The sequence below is a fragment of the Antechinus flavipes genome, chromosome 3, assembly GCF_016432865.1.
Source record: "Antechinus flavipes isolate AdamAnt ecotype Samford, QLD, Australia chromosome 3, AdamAnt_v2, whole genome shotgun sequence".
In the NCBI taxonomy this organism is placed as follows: domain Eukaryota; kingdom Metazoa; phylum Chordata; class Mammalia; order Dasyuromorphia; family Dasyuridae; genus Antechinus; species Antechinus flavipes.
The window spans coordinates 598,457,119-598,479,089 of record NC_067400.1 but is presented as its reverse complement, the minus strand read 5'-3'; the positions used below and the strand labels follow the sequence as shown (position 1 = coordinate 598,479,089).

Sequence of the window (21,971 nt, the reverse complement as noted above, 5' to 3'; positions counted from 1 at the left end):
AATAAAAATGTTGGCTTATCATTTTTATTGACTGACTTACTTTAAAAACCTATCATCTCATCCTAAAAATCTTTTAAATTTTAAAAATAACTTAGGACACTATAATTCACATTTTTACAAAAAAAAAAAAAAAGAACTGAGGTGATTCAGGCCACTTCCAATAGACTTGTGATGGAGAGAGCCATCTGCATCCAGAGAGCTGACTGTGGGTGCTGAATGTGGATCACCTTTTTTATTGTAGTGGTTATTTTCTTGCTTGTTTTTCTTTTTTTCTTTCTCATTTTTTCCCCCTTTTTGATCTGATTTTTCTTGTGCAGCATGGTAAATTTAGAAATATGTTTAGAAGAGCTGCACATGTTTAACCTATATTGGATTACTTGCTGTTTAGGGAAGGAGGAAGAAAAATGTGGACACAAATTTTTGCAAGGATGAATGTTGAAAACTAACTTTGCATGTATTTAGAAAAAATAAAAAGCTATTATTTTTAAAAGGGCTAAAAAAGGATTGTTTACAAAATTCTGAACTGCAAATAGTTTAAAAAAATTTTTAAGTATAAGTATAACATGGAGTAATAAAATTGCCTCCCTGGTGTCCATTTCTAAACTTTTTTTTCTTCTATATATTTAAAAAGTTTTGTTGATGCCCCTTTTCTCTTCTAGTAATGGACATTACTATCACTATTCTCTAATTAACATGCCCTATATCCAATAGCCCTCCATTGTAACTCACCTAGTAGTTAAACAAAGCAAATCCACATGTTGGCCTTGTCTCATATTACACCTTTAGTCCTTCACCTGTCTGCCCCAAGGATTAGGTTCTTTATCAGTCTTCTGAAGTCTAATTGGACACTTGTGATTAGAGTTGTTCTGATGTCTTTCAGAATTGTTTTCCTTTTCATTATTGTGGTCACTGTGTAAATAGTTTTATCTTTTTACTGTTGCTCATTTCTTTCTATCAGTTCATATGTCTTCCAGTTTCTCTTAATTCATCATATTTGTCATTTTTTACAACACAATAAATATTGCATTCAGCTATTTCCCAAATGATAGTCAGTGAGTCGGGAGGCATTTACCTACATTGTTTCTAGCTGTTAAAAGGCAACAGAAAAATATTGTTATAAATATTTTTGTACATGTAAATCTGGCAGTACAACTTGGTGATATTATTGGTTACAAATTAAATTCTTTTCTGAAACGCTTAGATCAAATCACAGCTTTACAAACAGACAGTACATTAGTGTATCTATCTTCTCATAGACATAGGCCATTTTCATCTTTTGTCATCTTGGCCATTCTCTTGAATTGAAACTTTTTATGTTCAAATTCTTGATCTAGGCCTCCTGGATTTTTTGTTTTGTTTTGAAGTATTGCCATTGCAGTTTCAGAAATGGTTATTCATTATCTGTGTTAAATCTTTCAAAACATCTTTGTTTTATAGGACCTACAGCTCTCTTGGCTCATGAAATAAGTTTTGGAAGCAAAGTTACAACCCACCCTGGGGCCAAAGACAAGATGATGGATGGAAGTAAGTACGATTGTAGATTTGATGCCCCAAAAGCTTTCTTAAAAATATCAACTAGGATATTAAGTAATGAGTAATCTTTGGGAGTTCTTCCTGTTCAGAGATGGCTAAATTTTCTTCTTTTATCTTTGTCAATTTTTATCTGAAGGCTGTAGGGTACATGGGTAAGGGATGGAGTGTTTCTATAAAATGGAAGGTGAGGAGGTGGCTGAGATGTGGGTGGAAATATGACAGGACATTTTTCTGTAGTTTGTTTTAACAATTTTGCAGCTATGTTGTAGACTAAAAATAGTTGGGCAATGATGGCTTGGAATTTCAGCTACATGAATATTCAGGTTTAAAATTTGAGAACCCCAAACAAAAAAATTCAGAAAAGGCCACCTTATTATTAGTTAAATTACAGTATAAATGGATCTCATTCAGAAACCAACCTTCTTTAGTGGGTCCTTTGAAATTCAGGGGACTTGGGGTGGAATTTTATGCCTGTGGCTTTAGCCTATTTTGTAAACATTCTTCACCCTTAAGAGAGAAGTAGTGATCAAATCAGAATGTATCTTAAAAATCGACTCTCCCCATCCCCCAGCTCCCCATGGTTGCAAGATTAATTTCTTCTCTATAACAATTTATAATTTGTTAAAGGGAGAATTTAAAAGTTTTTATAGTTAAAAAGTTGTGATTTTAATCTTTAATTTTAATTATTTTTATTCTTTTTAAAAATATTTTTTATCTTAAGGTTAATCACAGTAAACAAAGACAAACTGCATATAGTATAAAATAATACTGGGACTATTTATATTTTGAGAAACAAAGAAAAATAATCATAGAAGCTTAAGAATTATGAAACTTTGTTTTCTTTGTATCCTGTTCCAAAAATTTTCTGCCACAGAAGACTGGTAGGGGGGAGAGTCAACGATGGTGCTCAATGGCATTCTTTTGTTAATGTACTTGGGATAGGATCCTTGGATTAGGACTTAATAGAAATTGCAACAGCTGTTGCAGGGTTGGATTCCTTAGAAAATTATTATGTCAGGGTATAATATATAGAAATGCTGTCAGGAAGGACTTTAATGATTTGTTCCTTTATTAGCCTGGGAGCCCCCTGCCCAATGCAGTTTATAATTCATTTATAGATCTGAGAATTGCTTTGGTTTAAAGTTTGATAACTCTGTGACCCACCTGGTATGGAGCTTTCTCTCCTGACTTAGTGAGGCTGGTCTTCAAGCTACAGGCCTGGGCTTTGTCACCAGCCCATACTTGAAGTGCTCTGGGCCTGGTAGAACCTGCCTGAGCCTGGGTTGTTCTGGCACAGCCTTTGAGAACCAGGGTTCCCTCCAGGCCACACCTTAGGCATCAGAGGAGGACCTTTGTGGAGGAAGGTGTATCATACTTGCCCCAAATTTATAATGATCCAAACTAATTTGGATACATGTGATTAGTCAAATTAGGGATTAATCAAATACATGCTAAATTCTGTTTCTCTAGACTCAGTAGCAGATAGTAATTAAAAGGGAATTTGGTTTTAATTTTAAAACCAGAGTTTAAAATTTTTTTGTTTCAGTTTTAAAAATCAAATTTTCTATTACCTACTATTGAGTCTAGGGAAATAGAATTTAGCATGCAGTTAATTTATTCCTAATCATATTGCTAATTGCTAATCATATGCATGCCAAATTAGTCTTAAAATATTTAATGTCTGAGAAAATATGGAAAGTTAAGAGAAAAATGAGCACTTAGAGCTCGATTGTTTAGTACTAAGGGGTTTTTTAGACTTTCAGTAGTTAGTATAATCACTGCTAAATTGTTAGTAAAAAGTGGCTTCTTTTGCCTGCTTTGGCTACCAGAGTTTCTGGGTTATAGAGGAGACTCTCACAGCTCAAGAGAAGATTTCTAGAATTCTTTATCAAACTCATTGTTTTTCTTTGTTGCTAAAAAAAAAAAAATGTCACTGATGAAATTGAAAAATTATTAATGCAATTTTGATTTTTAAATAGTTTGTTGGTTTTTTTCTCTCCCCAAGAGAGAGTTTTTAAAGTATTCTGAATTGCTCTGGAATTTTTGAACTTTATTATTTTAATGAGTACTTTCATGTTAAGATAGTGAAAAATAACTTTTGCTTAAGAGTTGTATTTCTGTTTTGACCAAGTTGAGGGCATGAGAACTCTTTAAACATAAGAGGAACATAAAGCTCTTTAACACATAAATGTATAACTGTAGTCCTATACAAATGTATGAGAGGGTGGCACATCATTACCCTTATTTAATTTACATAAAGTTATTTAACTCCTGTGGCCTCCAGGATCAGATGTAAATTCCTTTGTTTGCCTTTTAAAGTCCTCCAAAACCTGGCCCCTTCCTGCCTTTCCAGTCTCCTCCTCCCCTCCCCCTCTCCAGTGACATCGATGATCTGTCTCATACCCTGGGCCTGGATGCTCACTTTCCTCCTTGGCTGTCCCTGGGCCTGGATGCTCACCTTCCTTCTAGGCCAGTTCAGGCCTCCCCTGCAAGGAGCTTGTCCCAGGCTTAATGCCAGCTTTCGGAGACCGCCTCCGTCCCATCTGGGTATGGCCTGTTTCTGCAGAATGGTGGGTTTGATGGGTGAGCTTCCCGAGAGCTGGTGTCTGCTGGCCCAGCCCAGTGCCCGGCTCCCTGTCAGCACGCACTGCTTCTGGAGCTCATGCTCTGCCTTTCCAAAGATGCACTAATCAGGAAGAGTTCAAAAGAAGAAGCAGCACCAAAGACACCCTTACTCTAGTCCAAGCCTTCTTAAACTTTTTCTACTCGTGACCCCTTTTCACCTGGGAAAATTTTATGCAACCACAGATATTTAGACATAGGAAATAAGTATATAAATCAAACATTCACTGATAAGAAATCATAATTGAATGACCCCACATTCAGGTACGATTCCCCACATATGGTCACAACTCAATTTCAGTTTTGCAGTATTTGAGGTTTTCCAAAATGCTTGTTTTGAGAAAAAGGACTTGCTGAAATTCTTTGAGATCTGTAGTTATTACACTCCCTTACCCAGGGTCTCCTGTGCCAAATACTTCAGAGAGTTTGTGGAACCATTTGGGAGGCAGGTCATCCTATCTTGGAATCGGGTTTGTGGATTAAAATTTGATCTCACCCAGTAGACTTTATCAGTGGTGCGAAAGACTGATCCATAATTTTTATGATATGTAAAAGTCATGTCATTTTGAAGCATAAATTAAAGACACATTGAACAATGTTATTTGTGTGTTTCTGGGCAAGGGTGTAATGGTAGGCCCTGTGACGAGTCCAAGTAAGCAATCTCTGATTTTGTGGCTCTTGCAGATCTGTAAGGGAGAGAATACAAGTGTCCAGCCAGCGGTAAGAGAGGCAGGAAACTGTGCGGAGGGTGGCCTTAAGTCAGAGCAGGAAGAAGTCACCTCCTGCAAGTAGGAACCAGGGCAAGCTTCAGGGAGGGGGTGGCAGAGGGCATTCCAGGCAAAGAATAGAATGAGCCCTTATCTGCCGAGGTGAGAAATGCACCAAAAGGGCACCAGCTCTGTTAGTTCCTGCTCCCCCCCTCTTCCTGCCCATCCTGCTCTCTGCCGGAATCTTTGTAAGTCACAAGCCAGATCCCTTCTCTGTTCAAAACCCTGCAAGACTGTACTGCCTTCAAAATAAAATAGAGCTTTTCAGTTTGGCCTTGAAAGCCTGAGTTTAGCCTCAGACTTTCCAGTCCAATTTCATATATTTGTATTTATGCACATAAGTTTCAGCCAAAGCAAGGCCCAAATCAACATTCTGTATCTTGCCTCCAAACAGTTTTCTCCCCTGTGACATCTTTTTCCTTGTCTCCTCTTTTTAGAACTGTTATAGTTTTTTAAGGGTCAGCTCAGATAGTTCCTACACATCATAATATTTATTGCTGTTCTCTCCTTCCTCAAATACTTTGATTATTACTTATCTCGTTATCCCCAGTAGAGTGTATGTTCCTTAGGTGCAAGATTTAGATTTAGTTTTATTATCTGTCCTTTGGGCAGTCAAGTCTCCTAAGAGGCCTCAATATATAGTCACTGGCTTTAACTGGCAGTTTGAAGTTGATAATTTCCACGTAGACTTCATTTCCTTCTTAATGTTCAGCAGTGGTTTGGAAGCTAATCTTTGGTTATGTTTCTTTCCAAGTATTCTGTGTATTTTCCCTCCTCCCTAATCTGTATCTTCTATTTCTTCACTCTCTTCCCACATTATGTAGTCTTCTGTAGGCTTGTAGGTGGTTAAGTAAATGGTCTTGGCTGACATTGGGTTTTTTGTTGCAATATTTATAAAAAATCATCCCTACTAAAACAGTGAATAGAGTTGGCTGGAGCTCACTATTAGCTGTGGCATTCTGAATGACTCAACTTACCACCTTGTGTCCTGTCTTTATTTTCATTTAAAGATCATTATACCTACACAGAGAATCGTGTGGAAAAGGATGGCATCATTCTTACAAGCCGTGGTCCTGGAACCAGCTTTGAGTTTGGGCTTGCAATTATTGCGGAACTGATGGGAAAAGAAGTAGCAGATCAAGTGAAGGCTCCTCTTGTTCTTTAAAATTAGTGAGAAAAGTTTTCTTGATTAGTAAGCTTAAAAGTTCCTTAGAAATCACTAACATTTAATTTTGGGGGAGTATGAGAAGCAACTTAACAGGAGATCATTTGAAATGTAATTATTCCCAAGGATTATATGTATGTACCAATTGCTATTCATTAATGTATGTTCAAACAAAGGAAAACTTAGAAAACTGCCTGCTCAATAATGTGACTGCAATTGCCATTGCCTGAGAGACTGAAGATAGCTGCACGAACTTGTAGCTGAGTTTCGTGCTTTCCTGTTCATGTGTCTGAACTTTGTTGGCCAAATAAAATACATTTGGTAAATAATTAGTTGTTGCTTCATTTTTGTGAATCGTAGAGCCCATTTATAACAGCTTGTCTTTCACTTTTGTAGCATTCAAATAGAGCTTTTGAAAAAATTCATTAACAAGCTTTTGGCTGATGAGAATAAAGCATAAGTTTAGATGGCTTAAATATTGAAATATTCTATTATAAAACAAAAAAAAGTTTTGATTTTCATTCACTGGCTGGGAAAAGTTATATATAAAAATACCCCATATTGTGGAAAATGTGCATCTTAGTACATTTTTGTCAAACACATTGTGTTTGTCCATTACTTACCTTGAATCTGAACATTCTTAGAGACTATTCTCTACCCCTTCCTCACACATCAGTCCCTTCATTTCTCTTCAGTTTGAATTGAAACCTTTTGATGAAGTTAGGGGTTAAGGAGAGGACCAAATTGTGGCGTGATTGATAATCACATGAAGAATTCTTTCTTTCTTTCTTTCTTTCTTTCTTTATTTTTTGTGATGCTGAGACAATTCTAGTTAAGTAACTTGCCCAGGCTTACACAGTTAGGAAGTGTTAAGTGTCTGAGGTCAGATTTGAACTCAGGTCCTCCTGACTTCAGGGCTGGTGCTCTATCCATTGCATCACTTAGCTGCCTCCCACAAAGAATTCTTTTGTTAACACTTACAATAGTGTTTGGATTCATTTAATATAAATAGTATCTTTGCTCCACTACTACCCCACTATCCCCAATCTCCACCTTCTCTACTAAATTAAAAGAAATACATTTTATTTCTGCCTGAGAAATTCTCAACTCCACACTCATTGAAAATTAGTTCCCCACTATGCTCAAAAAGTTATCAAACTGTGCATCCCTTTGATCCAGCAGTGTTTCTACTGGGCTTATACCCCAAAGAGATACTAAAGAAGGGAAAGGGACCCACATGTGCAAAAATGTTTGTGGCAGCCCTGTTTGTAGTGGCTAGAAGCTGGAAAATGAATGGACGCCCATCAATTGGAGAATGGCTGAGTAAATTGTGGTATATGAATGTTATGGAATATTATTGTTCTGTAAGGAATGACCAGCAGGATGAATACAGAGAGGCTTGGAGAGACCTACATGGACTGATGCTAAGTGAAATGAGCAGAACCAGGAGATCATTATATATCTCAACAACGACACTGTTTGAGGATGTATTCTGATGGAAGTGGATCTCTTCGATAAAGAGAACATCTAATTCAGTTTCAATTGATCAAAGATGGACAGAAGCAGCTACACCCAAAGAAAGAACACTGGGAAATGAATATAAACTGCTAGCATTTTTGTTTTTCTTCCCGGGTTATTTCTACCTTCTGAATCCAATTCTCCCTGTGCAACAAGAAAACTGTTCGGTTCTGCACACATATATTGTATCTAGGATATACTGTAACTTATTTAACATGCATAGGACTGCTTGCCATCTGGGGGAGGGGGTGGAGGGAGGGAAGGGAAAAATCGGAACAGAAGAGAGTGCAGGGGATAATGTTGTAAAAAATTACCCTGGCATGAGTTCTATCAATAAAAAGTTATTAAAAAAAAAGAAAAGAAAAGAAAAGAAAATTAGTTCCCCATGTCTGCTTGCATTTTTGATTTCCTTCTCAGGTTATTTATACTTTATGTCTAAGTCCATTTTTTTTTTTTTGTGAAGCAAAATAACTGTATGGATATGCATACATATCTCGTATTTAACATGTATGGGTCTACCTGCCATCTGGGGGAGGGGTTGGGGGGAAGAAGGGGAAAAGTTGGAACAAAAGGTTTTGCAAGGGTCAGTGCTGAAAAATTACCCATGCATATATCTTGTACATAAAAAGCTATAATAAAAAAAGAAAAGAAAATTAGTTCCCCACTCTGACTAGCCCATTTCACATGTCTGATAGACTGCAACCACAATTTCCTATTTCACTACCAGTAAATACTAATGGATCACCAGTTTGTTGTCCAAGGACCAACTTAACTAATTTATAAGACTTGTTACCAAGTTGATGTAAGATTTCTCTCTCTGTCTCTCTGTCTCTGTCTCTCTTTGTCTCTCTGTCTCTGTCTCTGTCTCTCTCTCTCTCTCTCTCTCTCTCTCTCTTTCTCTGTCTTTGTCTCTGTCTCTCTCCCTCTCTCCTCCCCTCTCTCTCACACACACACGCACACACACACGTTTTTTTTGTGCACAGCTACTCTTGAAAATTGCTTTCTTATATGTGGTTATAGTTGATATCTGTGGTGGGAATGCCCACATTAAAAAATTGAGCTTTGAAATTTGGAGGTATCATAAATTAAAAATGAAAGATTATCAATAAGGAAATCAAAATGAGAGGGTTTTGCTGTTGTCACAGAATTTCACAAACAATGTATTATTACCTAACATTTACCTGTGCTAAAATCATTTTGTGATATATAGCAATTTTTGATCAAAGTGGATCTATTCACTAAAGTAGCATATCTGTGCTAAGTGAAGACAAAAACTTGGAGAAGATGGGATAGAAAAGGAAGTGAAAGTGGACATATGCAGAAGAAAATCCTTTAAAAGTCTGTCTCCTAAGGGCTGGCTGTTCCAGCCTTGGGAGATAACTCTTTTGGAGAATAGAATTTCAAAGAGTTGTCACAAACCAAATTAATGTTTGTTTTTCTCCAAAGGCAATCTACAACTAGTGCCCAAGCTCCCAATCTAAGCTCAGGTGTCTAATCTGTCATGAAAAGAATGATTCTCTTTTTTTAGGCATGTAAATAAAATTGTTAAATCTTTTTTAATATCTTCCTACCCTGAATTCCTTGTGCAAAGTAATAAAGCCTATTCTTTGTCAGAATAATGCTTTAAAATATATAATAAAGTATGTAGATTGTGAGGGGAACCAATTATACTAGAATAGTTCATGGATTTTTTTTTTAAATTCTCATCACCATCTCTCCCTGCAGCCCTGAATTAATCAATAGGGGTTCTTATGATATTTGTAGATGTCATTAGGTTATCTTCCATGATGGTATAGCAAGTATTTTTGAAGTATTCATTTCCCTATTTTATATCTCACTTGATAGTGTTTATAGAACACTTTTCCAAGGAATATAACTATATTTTTAATATTATATGGTATGTATTTTAATTATATTTCTTGTATGGTTTTTTACATATATATGAATATATTTTTACATACATAGGAGAAACCTGCAAAGGGGCATTCTTGAAGAGTAGCATTTAGCTCTCAGTCAAATTTTTGGTTTTTTTTTTTTCTTTTTTATAATCAACAACTGGAAAGCAGAGAAGGATTTTTTTCCCTGTACCTTTAAAATTCCCATCAAAATTGTGTGACTATAGTATCCGCTATGGAATATTATGTAGAATGTTAATCTCAGAGTCCAGAGGATTTGCCACTTGCCAGGAAAGTGATGGATTTAAAATCTAAAGACAATTTTTGGAGGTAGTCAGTATGGAAATTTGTTTGGCTATTTTTTAAGAGGGTTTTAAATTGTTTTAAATTCAATTGATGGAGGTGGAGGGGAGAGGAAGGAAACAAGCTATGTTTTTGTATCAGTACATTTCCTAGGCAGACGCTGCAGATGTATAGGGCTGTTAGGTGGTGCGCGGGGCCTGATGGCAGGGGGGCCTGGCTGGCTAAGTAACCTGGACAGGTCACCCCTTTTGTCCTCAGCACTTGGCTCCCAGGGCGCGGGGTTAGCGCAGCGCTGGACAGAACAGTAAACAGTCTGTGAATACGAGCTCTTCTTACTGGCGAAGAGCTGAGTAAACGGGGCATTCGGGAAACTGAACAGGCCTTTGACCGCCTTCCATCTTCTCAGAAGGGAGGCCCCGTAACCTGGAGATGCTGCGTGGCCTGAATCCGGTCCCCGAAGACTTCGGACTGTGGGTCACAGCCAGGGCACGGTTGGGTGTGAGTAGGTCACAGCATATCATCAGCAAAGAATTCTGCAGGAGAAGCAATATAAAAGATACCATCAAAGCAGGGCATGAGCAGGAGCCGGCCAGTCATTTAGCAAGAGGGAGAGATAATTGATGAGCAGCCCGTCTGAGGGACTGGTCAGCAAGACACACAAACAGTGCCAAAAGGCCTGGAAGACAGCCTCCCCCTGCCCCCTCCGGGGAGAATTTGGGGCTCGGACAAAAGGGATCCCAGCAATGGGTGGGTTGTGGTCAGTGCAGCCGTGGAAAACAGGTTCATCAAAGCCTTTGCAGCTTAGGCTTTGGGGTTCTGTTTGTCATATTTAAATTAGATTTTTTTAATGGCATTGAAGGGTTCTAATGTGATTAGGATAAGTTGTCCAGAGTCTCCCCAAAAGTCTCTTAACTTGTTCCCTATGAATGTGTGAGTATATCTGTAAATATCCATATGTATGTGTGTGTTTACACATACATACCCATTTCTTTATTGTTTATTCCCTCTCCCCACCCCCCCACAGTGGTTAATGTAATGTAGATCCTGTGTATAGCATCAAAGGGAATCCACAATTGCCTGAGGCGATCCGCTTCCCTTTGGGGACAGCTCTGTTGCTTAGGAAGCTGAGACTCTGACTGGGCCACTAAACCGTTGCCTTCTGGGGCAAATTAAACAAGTCCTGCATTCATATAGCAACCCTTCAAATTCTCTTCCCCCAATTCGTTCGGAGCATTGCAGCGATGGGTTTTGTTTGTACAGGTTGTATTTGGTGGCTCGTGAGGTCCTTTCCAAATCTGACATTTTTGTGATTCCGGAGCAGCCATGGCGTTCTTGCCATTCCCCATGCTTCCATCCTCTCCACTGGCTAAGTATCTCAAAGTCCCTCAATAGACAGATCACTTTTCTCTGGACCCGCTCCATCTTCTCGGTACCCAACCTAAAATTTGCACTGAGAACTGTCTATGACACCCCAGCAAGACCTAACCAGGGCATTTATATCATCAGTCTGAATCGTTACGGTCACCTCCAGTGATGAATATATGCAGTGAAGGCATCAGAAAGCCAATCACCGCCCAATGGCATCCTTTCCTACTTCCTTCAAGCGATTCTAGAACTAATAATCATGAGAAGCTTCAAGGAACATATGCTCCTGGGAGTCATGTGCCTGTTTCCAAGGCTTGGTCAATGCCTGCAGAGGCTTTTGACATGGAGCAATTCAATATTGACTCAGAAAGATTGTTAATTATTGATTCACCATCATCACTCCCTGCAGTACCAAGTTGTTCCAGATTCTAAACAAATGGAGAGTCTCTGATGTTAGAGTCTAGATGAAGGTGATTGGACTCCTTTTTCTTCCTTTTGTAAAATGTGTGATTAAAAACTCCATTTTACTTTATAGCAATATTAAAAAATACACCTTGTCCACTGATTAAAATAATTAACTATTATTATTGGTGACGAACTGAATAAGTAGGGAGAACAAGATGGCCATCTGGCATTTGGGAAACTGAATAGGGCTTTGTGCACTAATTAATCTTATCTGTCTCTCATTCCACCTCTCCAGTTGCCAAACCTTGTCATTTCTTTCTCACAACATTTCTTGTATATATCCCCTTCTCTCCACTCACACAGCTCTTATCATAGTTCAGGATTTTATTACCTTAGTTGGACCATTGCAATAGCTTTCTCTTTGATTTTCCTGTCTCAACTTGAATACTCTTTAGAGTGAATGAATTCTCATTATTAAGCGGAACAGAATCTAAACTTGTAACATTTAGGAAAAGTCAGAAAATTAAACAGGAATAATAAAGCATTATTTTTTTCATTAAGAAGGTAAGAAAAATAAACCCATTGCAAACATGTATAGCTATGCAAAACAATTTTTATATTAGCCATATTCAAAGAAGAAAAGAGAAAATAAAATATAATATACACTCAAGTCCATTAGCTCTCTATCAAGAGGTAGGCTGCATGTTTCATCACAATGGTGTTGGTCATTGTATTGGGATCAGAAATCTTAAGTCTTTTAAAATTGATTGTCATCACCATGTTATTGTAGAAACTGTTCTCGTTTGTTCCTTTCTTTCTGCCTCAGTTCATATAACTCTTCCCATCACTTCTTGATGAGACTGGAAGTCAGATGGGATAAAGACTAGAAAAACAGAAATAGAGTTGTTTATTTATAGACGGCTTTTTCAAAGCGTTTAACTGACAACAGGAGATAGGGGATGATAGCTGGAGGACATGGCAGGATCTGGGAAAGGTTTTCAAGGATGGGAGGAAGGACTTGGGCATGTTTTGGCAGCAGAGAAGGAGCCAGTAAATAGGGAAATATTGAAGATTAGAACAGAGATCTGTGGTAGTGTAGACAAACTTCTAAAGAAGATGGGAGATAATGGAGTCAAGGATGCAAATAGAAAGTCTATTTTACTATGAAAGAACAGAGCAAGGAGGAGGTGGTGAGGGATGATATCAAGGCTGGAAGCAGAAGGGAAGAGAAAGCTCTCTGTGAAGAATGGCTTCATCTTTTCAGTAAAGTATGGGGGTGAGGTCAGTCCCGGGCTGAGAGATAGCATGGGAAGAAGAGAGAAAGTTTGGAACAGCCAAAGTAATTGGGATGGGAATCAAGAGGAGTGGGATTGCCTTGTTGGGGGAGGGGTCCATTTGTAATATTCTCAGATTCTCTCAAAGAAAATAACAATGCTTTCTAAAGTAGGAGCAACTTTTTTTTTCCCTTCTAGGTAATTGCCAGATCCCATTGATCATCGTAATACACAATTTTAATGAAGTTTTTTTAAAAATATTTTTAAGCACTTACTATGGGCTTACTATGTAAACCCTAGGAATATGGATACAGAAGCTAGTCTGTGACCTCAAGGAGGGCTCAACACACCCAAGGCAATGGTGGTCAGTGACAGCCATTTTTCCCTGAAAGTTAGCAGAACGGTGAATGGGGGTCCTAGGGAAGCAGGTTGACACGGCTCTTTCTGAAATAATGGCTGACTTTTTTGTAGTGGCAAAGAACTGCAATCTGAGTGGATGCCCATCAGTTGGGGAATGGTTGAATAAGTTATGGTATATGAATGTTATGGAGTATTATTGTTCTGAAAGAAATTATTTCAGAGAGACCTAGGGAGACTTGTATGAACTGATACTAAGTGAAGTGAGGGGAAGCAGGAGAACTTTGTACATAGCAACAGCAAGATTATACTACGATCAATTCTGATGGACGTGGCTCTTTTCAACAATGAGATGATTCAGCCAGTTCCAATTGTCTTGTGATGATGAGAGCCATCTGCACCCAGAGAAAGGACTGTGGGAACTGAGTGTGGATCACAACATAGTATTTTCACTTTTGTTATTGTTTGCTTTTGTTCTTTTTCTTTTTTTCCCCTTTTTGATCTGATTATCCTTGTGCAGCATGATAATTGTGGAAATGTGTATAGAATTGCACATGTTTAACATAGATTGGATTATTTGCCATCTAGGGGAGAGGGAGTGGAGAGAAGGGAAAGAAAGAAAAATTTGAAACAAAGTTCTGCAAGGGTGAATGTTGAAAACTATGCATGTGTGCTGAAAACAAAAAGCTTTATATAAAATTATCATAATAATCATAATAAATAAATATCACAAAAAAGGAATAATGGCTGACCTCCTTTGTTAGCTTCCCCCTTTTAGAATGTAAGCTCTTTGGGGCAAGGACTATGTAATGAGGGGTAAAGATTAATGCCGTGTAATATCTGTAATATCCAGTTCATGAGGAATCAGGAGAGGAAGGGACTTGTGCTTTGGGATAGAAAATAAATTGCTGCTTTTGGAGTTTTAAAAGTGTGTCTACTCACCTTGACACCCATTCTTGCAAGAATGTAAAATAAATATTTTTTGCATTCAAAAAAAGAAAAAATGGGAAGAAAGAAATAATGGCTGAGTTGATCATGGTTCTAGAACTGGATAAATGAGGCTGGGGAGTGAGAAGTACGGAAGGGGTAATAGTTTCAATCAGATGGCACAATCATTAGTCTGGACAGTGGGGTCCCAAGATGGAATTTCTGGAGATGAAGGGGTTAAAATCTCCAAGGCATGATATCTGGCCTGGATAGTATTGTGTCCCCCCCCCCTTTTTTTTTAAAGAAAAAAGAAAACTTCAGCTGCCAGAAGCCCACAGGTGGGTCATATGGAAACAGAATCAGATCTCCTGCCTCCCAGGATAACAGCTATTACACTGATCCTTCCAGTCATGTGGAGAGATGAGTTACCTACTCACCTGGGTCAAGTATCACATGGTAGCAGGTGGCTGCCTTTTGCCCCATAGCCATTTCTGGTCGAATAGGGGAGAAGTCAGACAAGGGCCATTAACGGCAACCTGTCTCTGACCTTTATTAACCCTTTCCTGCCTGCCATCTGCCATATTCCTAGGAAGCTGAAATCCTGGTAGCTCTTTACAGAAGACCTGTATGTCTGAAATTCTGCCCCTTTAGAAGTGCATGTAGCTCCTTCAAGTTTTCCTGCTGATTAAAATTCACTCAATTTGTCAAATTGCCAGCCGACCGTGCTCATTTCTGGGCTCCTGAAACTTTATGCTATTAAAGAATTCAAGGGAAACTTGATAGTTTGACATTCCATTGAATGAAAAGGGAGAACTTTGGAATCTGAAGGGAGGATTATAATCCTGAAGCTTGTCTGAGAAACAAAGAAATGATAAGAAAAAATTTGGATGAAATCTTATTGGGTAATAGTGATGTGGGGGGTGGGATTCTAGGATTCAGGAGGTGGGCATGGGGATGAGCAGTCTCAAACTTGAATGCCCAGGTAGGCTGCACTTTGGTTCAAAATGCAAAAAGGAGGATTTATTAAGATTCAAAACTATAAGGGAGGCGGCAGTCCCAAACACAAACTTTCAGGAGCCGTGGCAGAAATCCAAGAGAGGACTGTGATATATCGGATTAAGAGACTTCATTCAAGTCTGCCTCGTTGGGTAAAAAAACAACAACAACAACAACCCTTAAGCCAGATAAAAACACATTTTAAAAGGGCATTTGAGTATTTTCGTCAGGTTTCTTCTTTCAGAGACAGAATAATATTACATAGAATTTACGGAGGGGAGAAGTTTCTTTACAAAAGGAATGTGTAAGGATTTTAATCTCCTTATCCCCATTTCAGAACCTAACTCCAACTTCTCCCCCTTTTCTGTCTTCCCTCTCCCTCTCTGCTTCCTTTTTTTCTCTCTTTTTCTCTCGCTCCCTCCTCCTCTCCCCCTGCTTCTTTCTCTCTTCCTACTTCCTTCCCCTCTTTCCCCTCTTTTCTTTCTCCCCTCCCCCCTCTCTCTTTGTCTCTTTCTATCTTCCTCTTCCCCTCTCCTTCAGAGCCTCCACTGCACATTGGGGTGCATACATACACACCCTGTATATAAGTTTCAGGGGTTCTCAAGTCCTTCTATTACCCAGCTTTGGTTAATCCAGCCAACAAAACTTAAAGTGCTTACTCTATACCTTTGTAGGTGTTGTGCTAAAATCTAGGTTTTCCATGGAAGAGAGAGAAGGAGGAGGAAGAGGAAGAGAAGGAGAAGGAAAAGGGGGAAGAGGAAGAAGATGAGAAGGAGGAAGGCAAGGAGAAGAAAGGATGAAAAGGGGTAGGAAGAGGAGGAGGAAGACAAGGAAAAGAAAGGAGGAAGAAGAAGAGGAAGAGGAAGAGGAGGAGGAAAAGAAGCAGAACACAAGAAGAAGAAATGATCAAGAGAAGGAGGAAGAGGAGAAGGAGGAAGTGAGGAAGAGAAGGAGATGAGGAGGAAGAGAAAATGAGATGAAGAAGAGGAAAAGGAGGAGGAGTTGCTGAGAAGGAAGAGGAGGAAAAAGAAGAGATGAGGAAGATGAGAAGGGAAAGGAAAAGATGAGGAAGAGGAAGAGGAAGAGGAGGAAGGAAAATTTGAAGAAAAGCAAATAAAGCTTCTATCCAGGAGTTTTCATTGTAATGAAGGAAATCATATGTAAATAAATAGGTCAATAAAATACCCCAGGGGAGCACCTTTTGATAATTAGGAGGCTTTCTTTGCCCTTCCATAGATGAGTCTCTTTGCAGGGTGAAGCGGGGTTCTGCCATTGGGGCCTTTGGGACAAACTTTTCAATATTTGAAGACAGCGAACACACTCCTCCAGCCTGAGCCGTTTCCTCAAGGCACAGCATCCCCACATTTCCCTGATGGCGTGACAGCAGCCTGGTTGCCCACCTAACAGTGCTGCAGCTGCAGCCAGTCCGGCCTTGGGAAGATGCTGTCTCCGACACTGACTCCATTGCGTGACCCCAGGCAAATTATTTAATCTCTGTCTGCCTCAGTTTCCTCATCTGTAAAATGAGGATAACAGCAGCACCCACTTCCCAGGATTGTTGTGAGCATGTGAGTCAGTTAACATTTATTAGACGCCTACTGTGTGCCAGACATTGTACTAAGCACTGGGAATACAAAAAGAGGCAAAAGTCAGTCCTTGGACTCAAGGAGCTTACAGTCTAATGGAGGAGTCAACAGGCAAACAGTATGTGCAGGATAAACAGGGCATCATGAACAGAGCAAAAGCCACTGGACTAAGCAGGCTTGGGAAAGGCTTCTTGAAGGTGAAATCAAGTGAGATAACATTTGTAGAAGACATCACACACCTTAAAATGCAATATAAACGCCAGGATTCTCATTATGATTATAGCCTCTCTGGACACTGCAGCTAAAGAAGGAATCCTGAGCTCAGTCGGGCAGATGCCGTCCGAACTGGACCCGGGACAGACAGTTGGACTCCCGTGCGCCTCCCTCGTCCGGGGCCGGGGCCTCTCCCCAGCCCAAGATTGTCATCTGGAGCATTTTTTCCTGCCGTGTCACTCTCCTGACTCATGGAGCTTGCAGCCCACTGAACCTCCCTGCATCTTTTGCAGCTTCTTTCAGGATAGGTCCTTACAAGTCTTTATCTCAGCTATCGGCTGTTGAGAAGCTGCTCCAATGCTCCAGAGCGATGTGGGGGGTTTATTATACGTTTATCGCTTTTTATTGCTTAATCATCATTTAGTTATTGTTCCAAAACCCAGGCTAGGTTTAATAGACAACATTAAATACAATTTTAAATGGTCAAGACCATTTATTTGAACAGAGTAGACATTCTCCTTGGCTTCTACTTTAAACTTTTATTAAACCAGCACTAAAGATAGTCTCGTTCAGCCAGAAAGGATGGAATCATCTTAATTTTATGACAGCTAATTTAAACCCCAATATCCTGCAGCTAAGAGAAACCATTTAGCCCAGTTGCTACCACACAAATTACTAAGTTTCTTTCTTTCTTTTTTTTTTTTTTTTGAATACTGCATTCATTTACTTATTCATTCATTTTTGCTGAGGCACTTGGGATTAAGTGACTTGCCCAGGTCACACAGTGTCTGAGATCAGATTTGAACTCAGGTCCTCCTGACTTCAGGGCTGGTGCTCTATCCACTGCACCACCCAGCTTCCCCTCAAATTACTAAGTTTCTACATTATGCTTTTCTATTCTAAGTATCCAGTGGCCTGAAGTGATAGCCAACTGAACAGTCCTTCTCTCTGCAAGCCTATTTTGATGATAGAATAGCCTTCTAGGCTTCTATTTTCTATATTCCCTATATTCTAGGGCAGTGGTTCTCAAAGTATGGTCTAGAGAATCCTGGGGATCTCTGAAACCCTTTTAGAGGGTCTACAAATTCAAAAATAGTTTTTATTTCCAATATGGTAAATATCTATAAATATAACCCAGATAAACAAAAAACCTTGGAGAGATCCTCAATAATTTTTAATAGGATAAAGATACTGAAAACCAAAGTTTGAGAACCACTGTTCTAGGGAGTAGTAAAATTATTTTTGTTGGATTGTTTTTCAGTTAAGTCCAACTATTCATGATCCCATTTGGGGTTTTCTTGGTAAAGATACTGCAGTAGCTCGCCATTTCCTTTTCTAGCTCATTTTGCAGATTAGGAAACTGAGGCAAACAGGGTGAAGTGGCTTGCCCAGGGTCACACAGCTAGTAAATCAGGTTGGATTTGAACTCAGATCCTTCTTTATGTGCATGTGTATAGTATATATGAATATACATATACATGCATTAAACATACATTTATGTATATGTATCTATATAATATATATGTATGTGTATATATGTTCAAGTACATACATATACATATATTCTTTTTATTGACTTTTCTACATTTTATTTTCTGCATCTGAGAACAGGTGCAGAGGCTTCCCCAGACGCTGCCAGAAGGATTCATGATCCCCCCAAAAAAGGCAAGATATTTTACAACAGGTGCCACACTTAAGAAAAATCTTTCAGGTATTTTCCTGGCAAAACAGGCAATATCAACAACTGTGGAACTAACCCCCCCCCTTCCAACTTTTTAAGTTAAGCTGCCACTAGTTTTAGTGCCCAGTGATGTATAAATAATACGGCCACGGTTTATGTGCAACTCCGGGTGTGGCATTTCTGTATGATTCAGACGGAATAATATGAGTTTGTATAGATGGAAATGGGCATTTGGGTGGAGATTAAGCAAGGACAGAATTATAATGCAAGATGGGTGGAGGGTAACACCTCTTTTTACGTAGACAAAGGCTATTCCCAAGGTCCATAGCCAGAATGCTCTGGATTTATTTGGCTCTATTACTAAGTGCGGGACCTATAATCTTAAGGTCATATGCTGTTTCCAGAAAAAAAAAAAAAAAAAAAAAACAATCATCACAGTAAGAATTGCCAGCCAAATAGGCCGAGAGTTCTGTTCAAAATAGCAGTTTTGATTTCTAAAGAGCAAGTCCAATGTTGTATTCCCCCGGGACCCTGTAAATAACTGGAAGATGATGTAAATCTGACCGGTTAGTTATCACTTAAAATTGTGGATTCCTCATAAAAGAGCATTAGTTAAACCGGAATTCCCGGCATTTATTGTTCATCCTTTTTCAGTCGTGACCCCATTGGGGGGTTTCTTGGCAGAGATATTGGAGTATTTTGCCGTTTCCTTTTCCAGATCATTTTACAGATGAGGAAACTGAGGCAAATAGGGTGACGTGACTCACCCAGTGTCTGAGGTCACATTTGAATTTAGCTCTTCCCGGTTCCAGGCTTAGCACTCTTTCCTGAGCCACCTACCTGCCTTAATAGAAAACTTTAAATGCAATTTAAAAAAAATTTTTAGCCACTATCCTCAAATCTTATTGCTGCGTCTCAACTGCAGGTTCTTACTCCAGAGACAACAGGGCAGTGATCCTCAGCGATCACTAGGATGGCAAATCCCTTGTGTATCTTTCAGAACTTGACTCTGGGACTCTGAGACCAGGTGCATCAATAGCAATTAAGCACAAAGTGTTTGAGCTAGGGATTGCAAACTCTGCTGCTGAGTTAAAGATCATGCAGACAAGTTAAGCCAAAAATTTCACTAAAACCCCGACTGACCAAAAGACAATGTAGAGATAGACAAAATTCACAGTATATATAAGGGAGAAGGAAGGGGGAAATATCAGTGTCTTTAGATTGTAGGATCTTGATCATTTTGTCCCTTTGCATCTCCTACAGAAATATACCTGAAGCAAAATTAGACCAGACAGTCAATAAACATTTATTAAGCACCTACTGTTTGCCAGGTACTGTGTTTAGCACTGGGGATACAAAGGCCCTCAAGCAGCTTCCAGTCTACTGGATGATGAAATATAAGTGATTACCCTCAGGGGACGGCACTGGAATTAAGAGGGTTTGGGGAAGGTTTCCTGTAGAAAATGGTATTTTAATTGGGGCTCGAAGGAAGCTAGGAGGGTCAGTTGCCAGAGCAAAGGAACAGATGGTTCCAGGAATGAGGGACAGTCAGAGAAAATGCCCAGAGCGAAGAGAGAAAGTCTGGTTTGTAGAATAGTCAGGAGGCCAGTTTCACTGGACAGAAGAGTGTGTTTGTGGGAATCCAATGTGAGGAGGCTGCTTGTTGTAAAAGGCTTTGAATGCCAAAACTAATTTTTTTTTTTTTGGTAGATGGGGAAGTGATGGGAAACTAAGGAGGTTTAGTGAGTTGTGAGGACTTACAGTAATTTAAGTTAGATCTGTGATTTCATTGAAGCAGGAAACTCCCTCTCTCACTGCAGATTAGCAAATTGTTCACAGCCCCGAGGAGTTAAGTGACTGGCCTAAGATCACACATCTGTGTGGGATGCAGGTTTTCCTGGCTCCAAAGCCAGCCCCCCACCTTCGACACCACGCTAGCTTTTCAGTCTAGACTTAAGAGGAGGCAAAAATTGGAATGCTTAATTTAAAAATATGAATAACTGTTGAAATATAGGCAGGAATGGGAGACTTGTTAGTCTCATCACTTATGAAATAAAAATGAAGCAGCAATAGCTGTAAGCATCACATTGCAGGGCAGCCGGGGCACAGTGGACAGAGTGCCAAAAGTCAGGAGTCAGGAGGATCCGAGTTCTAAACCATTCACCAAACATTAGCTGTGTGATCCTGGGTAGATCATTTCACCCTGTGTGCCTCGTCAGTAAAAATGAGCTGGAGAAGGATCTTTGTCGAGAAAACCCCAAAGGGGGGTCACAAAGAATCTTACATGATGGAAAACAAAAACCAAAAAAAAAACAAAATAAAACTGATTTTAAAGAAAATCCAAATACTTATCTCCTTAGTGCTTAGCACCTAGTTGGTGTTTAATAAATGCTTGTCGACTCGCCTCGTCTCCACCCTTGCAGATATTTCTCGTACTTCATAAAATCCATTATGGAACCCTGGGAAAAAATTTTTTTAATATAGGTCTGTTATAAAGAGTCATGCTTTTCTTGGAACTTGATATAATTTGTATAAAAATGATTCACTTGACTTAGGAGTTGTTTATCCCCCTGGGGGCAACTTTGCATTTGTAATGAGAACTGAGCCAATCTGCAGTTCTTGGACCATGTGAGCCCATACCACCCGAGTTCTTCCAAACACTCAGACGTGTAATTAGAGGCCCTTGTGTGGGGATGACGTGGCACCCTGACAAGTCGGATCATGTGTCTGACGGAGGTGCCGAGCCGGCCCGGCTCCTGCCCAGCTCCCTACCGGAGAGCGCGGATCAGGGAGGGGCGGTCACTTTCCTATCTGGTCAGCCTGGAACTCTTTATCAATTCCCAATCAGGGACAGCACGTACAAGAATGTTCCCTAAGGACATTTCCGACAGTCAGGAAATCAAAACAGAACGCATCTTCCCCCGCACTGCGCCCAACGGGCCGCAAACGCACCCTGGGGAGACAGTGGGGAGCCCAGACTTCAGAAGCACCCAGCTGTCCAAAGCCAAGGGCGGGCGAACCAGATCACCTATTCTGTTCCTAAGGAAATTGGCTCCCTGCTCCCACTGCTGCCCCCAAAGCATACACCATGACCGGAATACAGGTAGAGCCTCCAAGAGCAGTCAGCTATACATGAGGACCAGTGTACAGGTAGAGCCTCTAAGAGCAGTCAGCAATGCGCTGTCCCCAAGGTATACACGGGGACCGGTGTCCAGGTAGGGCCTCCAAGAGCCTGGGTTTTGGTGGTGACTGACACATGTAAATGATGGCCTAGATCTCTTGTCAGCAATGGCTGATTCAAGACAATTCCAATAACCTACGATGGAAAATGCCCTTCACATCCAGAGAGAGAAGTATGGAGACT

At 39.8% G+C, this 21,971-nt stretch overlaps 1 protein-coding gene and 1 long non-coding RNA gene across 2 annotated transcripts in view; one reads left to right on the top strand and one right to left on the bottom strand.

The window, feature by feature from the left end:
• PARK7 (Parkinsonism associated deglycase) overlaps positions 1 to 6,416 on the top strand; it is a 28,860-nt gene extending 22,444 nt beyond the window's left edge. The window contains exons 6-7 of the mRNA XM_051988648.1: positions 1,438 to 1,524; positions 5,933 to 6,416. Of these exons, the coding sequence (XP_051844608.1) occupies positions 1,438 to 1,524; positions 5,933 to 6,087 (242 nt within the window). The 3' untranslated portion in view covers positions 6,088 to 6,416. The remainder of the gene's footprint in view (positions 1 to 1,437; positions 1,525 to 5,932) is intronic.
• Positions 6,088 to 21,971, bottom strand: part of LOC127555920 (uncharacterized) — a 149,056-nt gene continuing 133,172 nt past the window's right edge. Inside the window, exon 2 of the long non-coding RNA XR_007952307.1 lies at positions 6,088 to 7,255. This is a non-coding gene — a long non-coding RNA (uncharacterized LOC127555920). The remainder of the gene's footprint in view (positions 7,256 to 21,971) is intronic.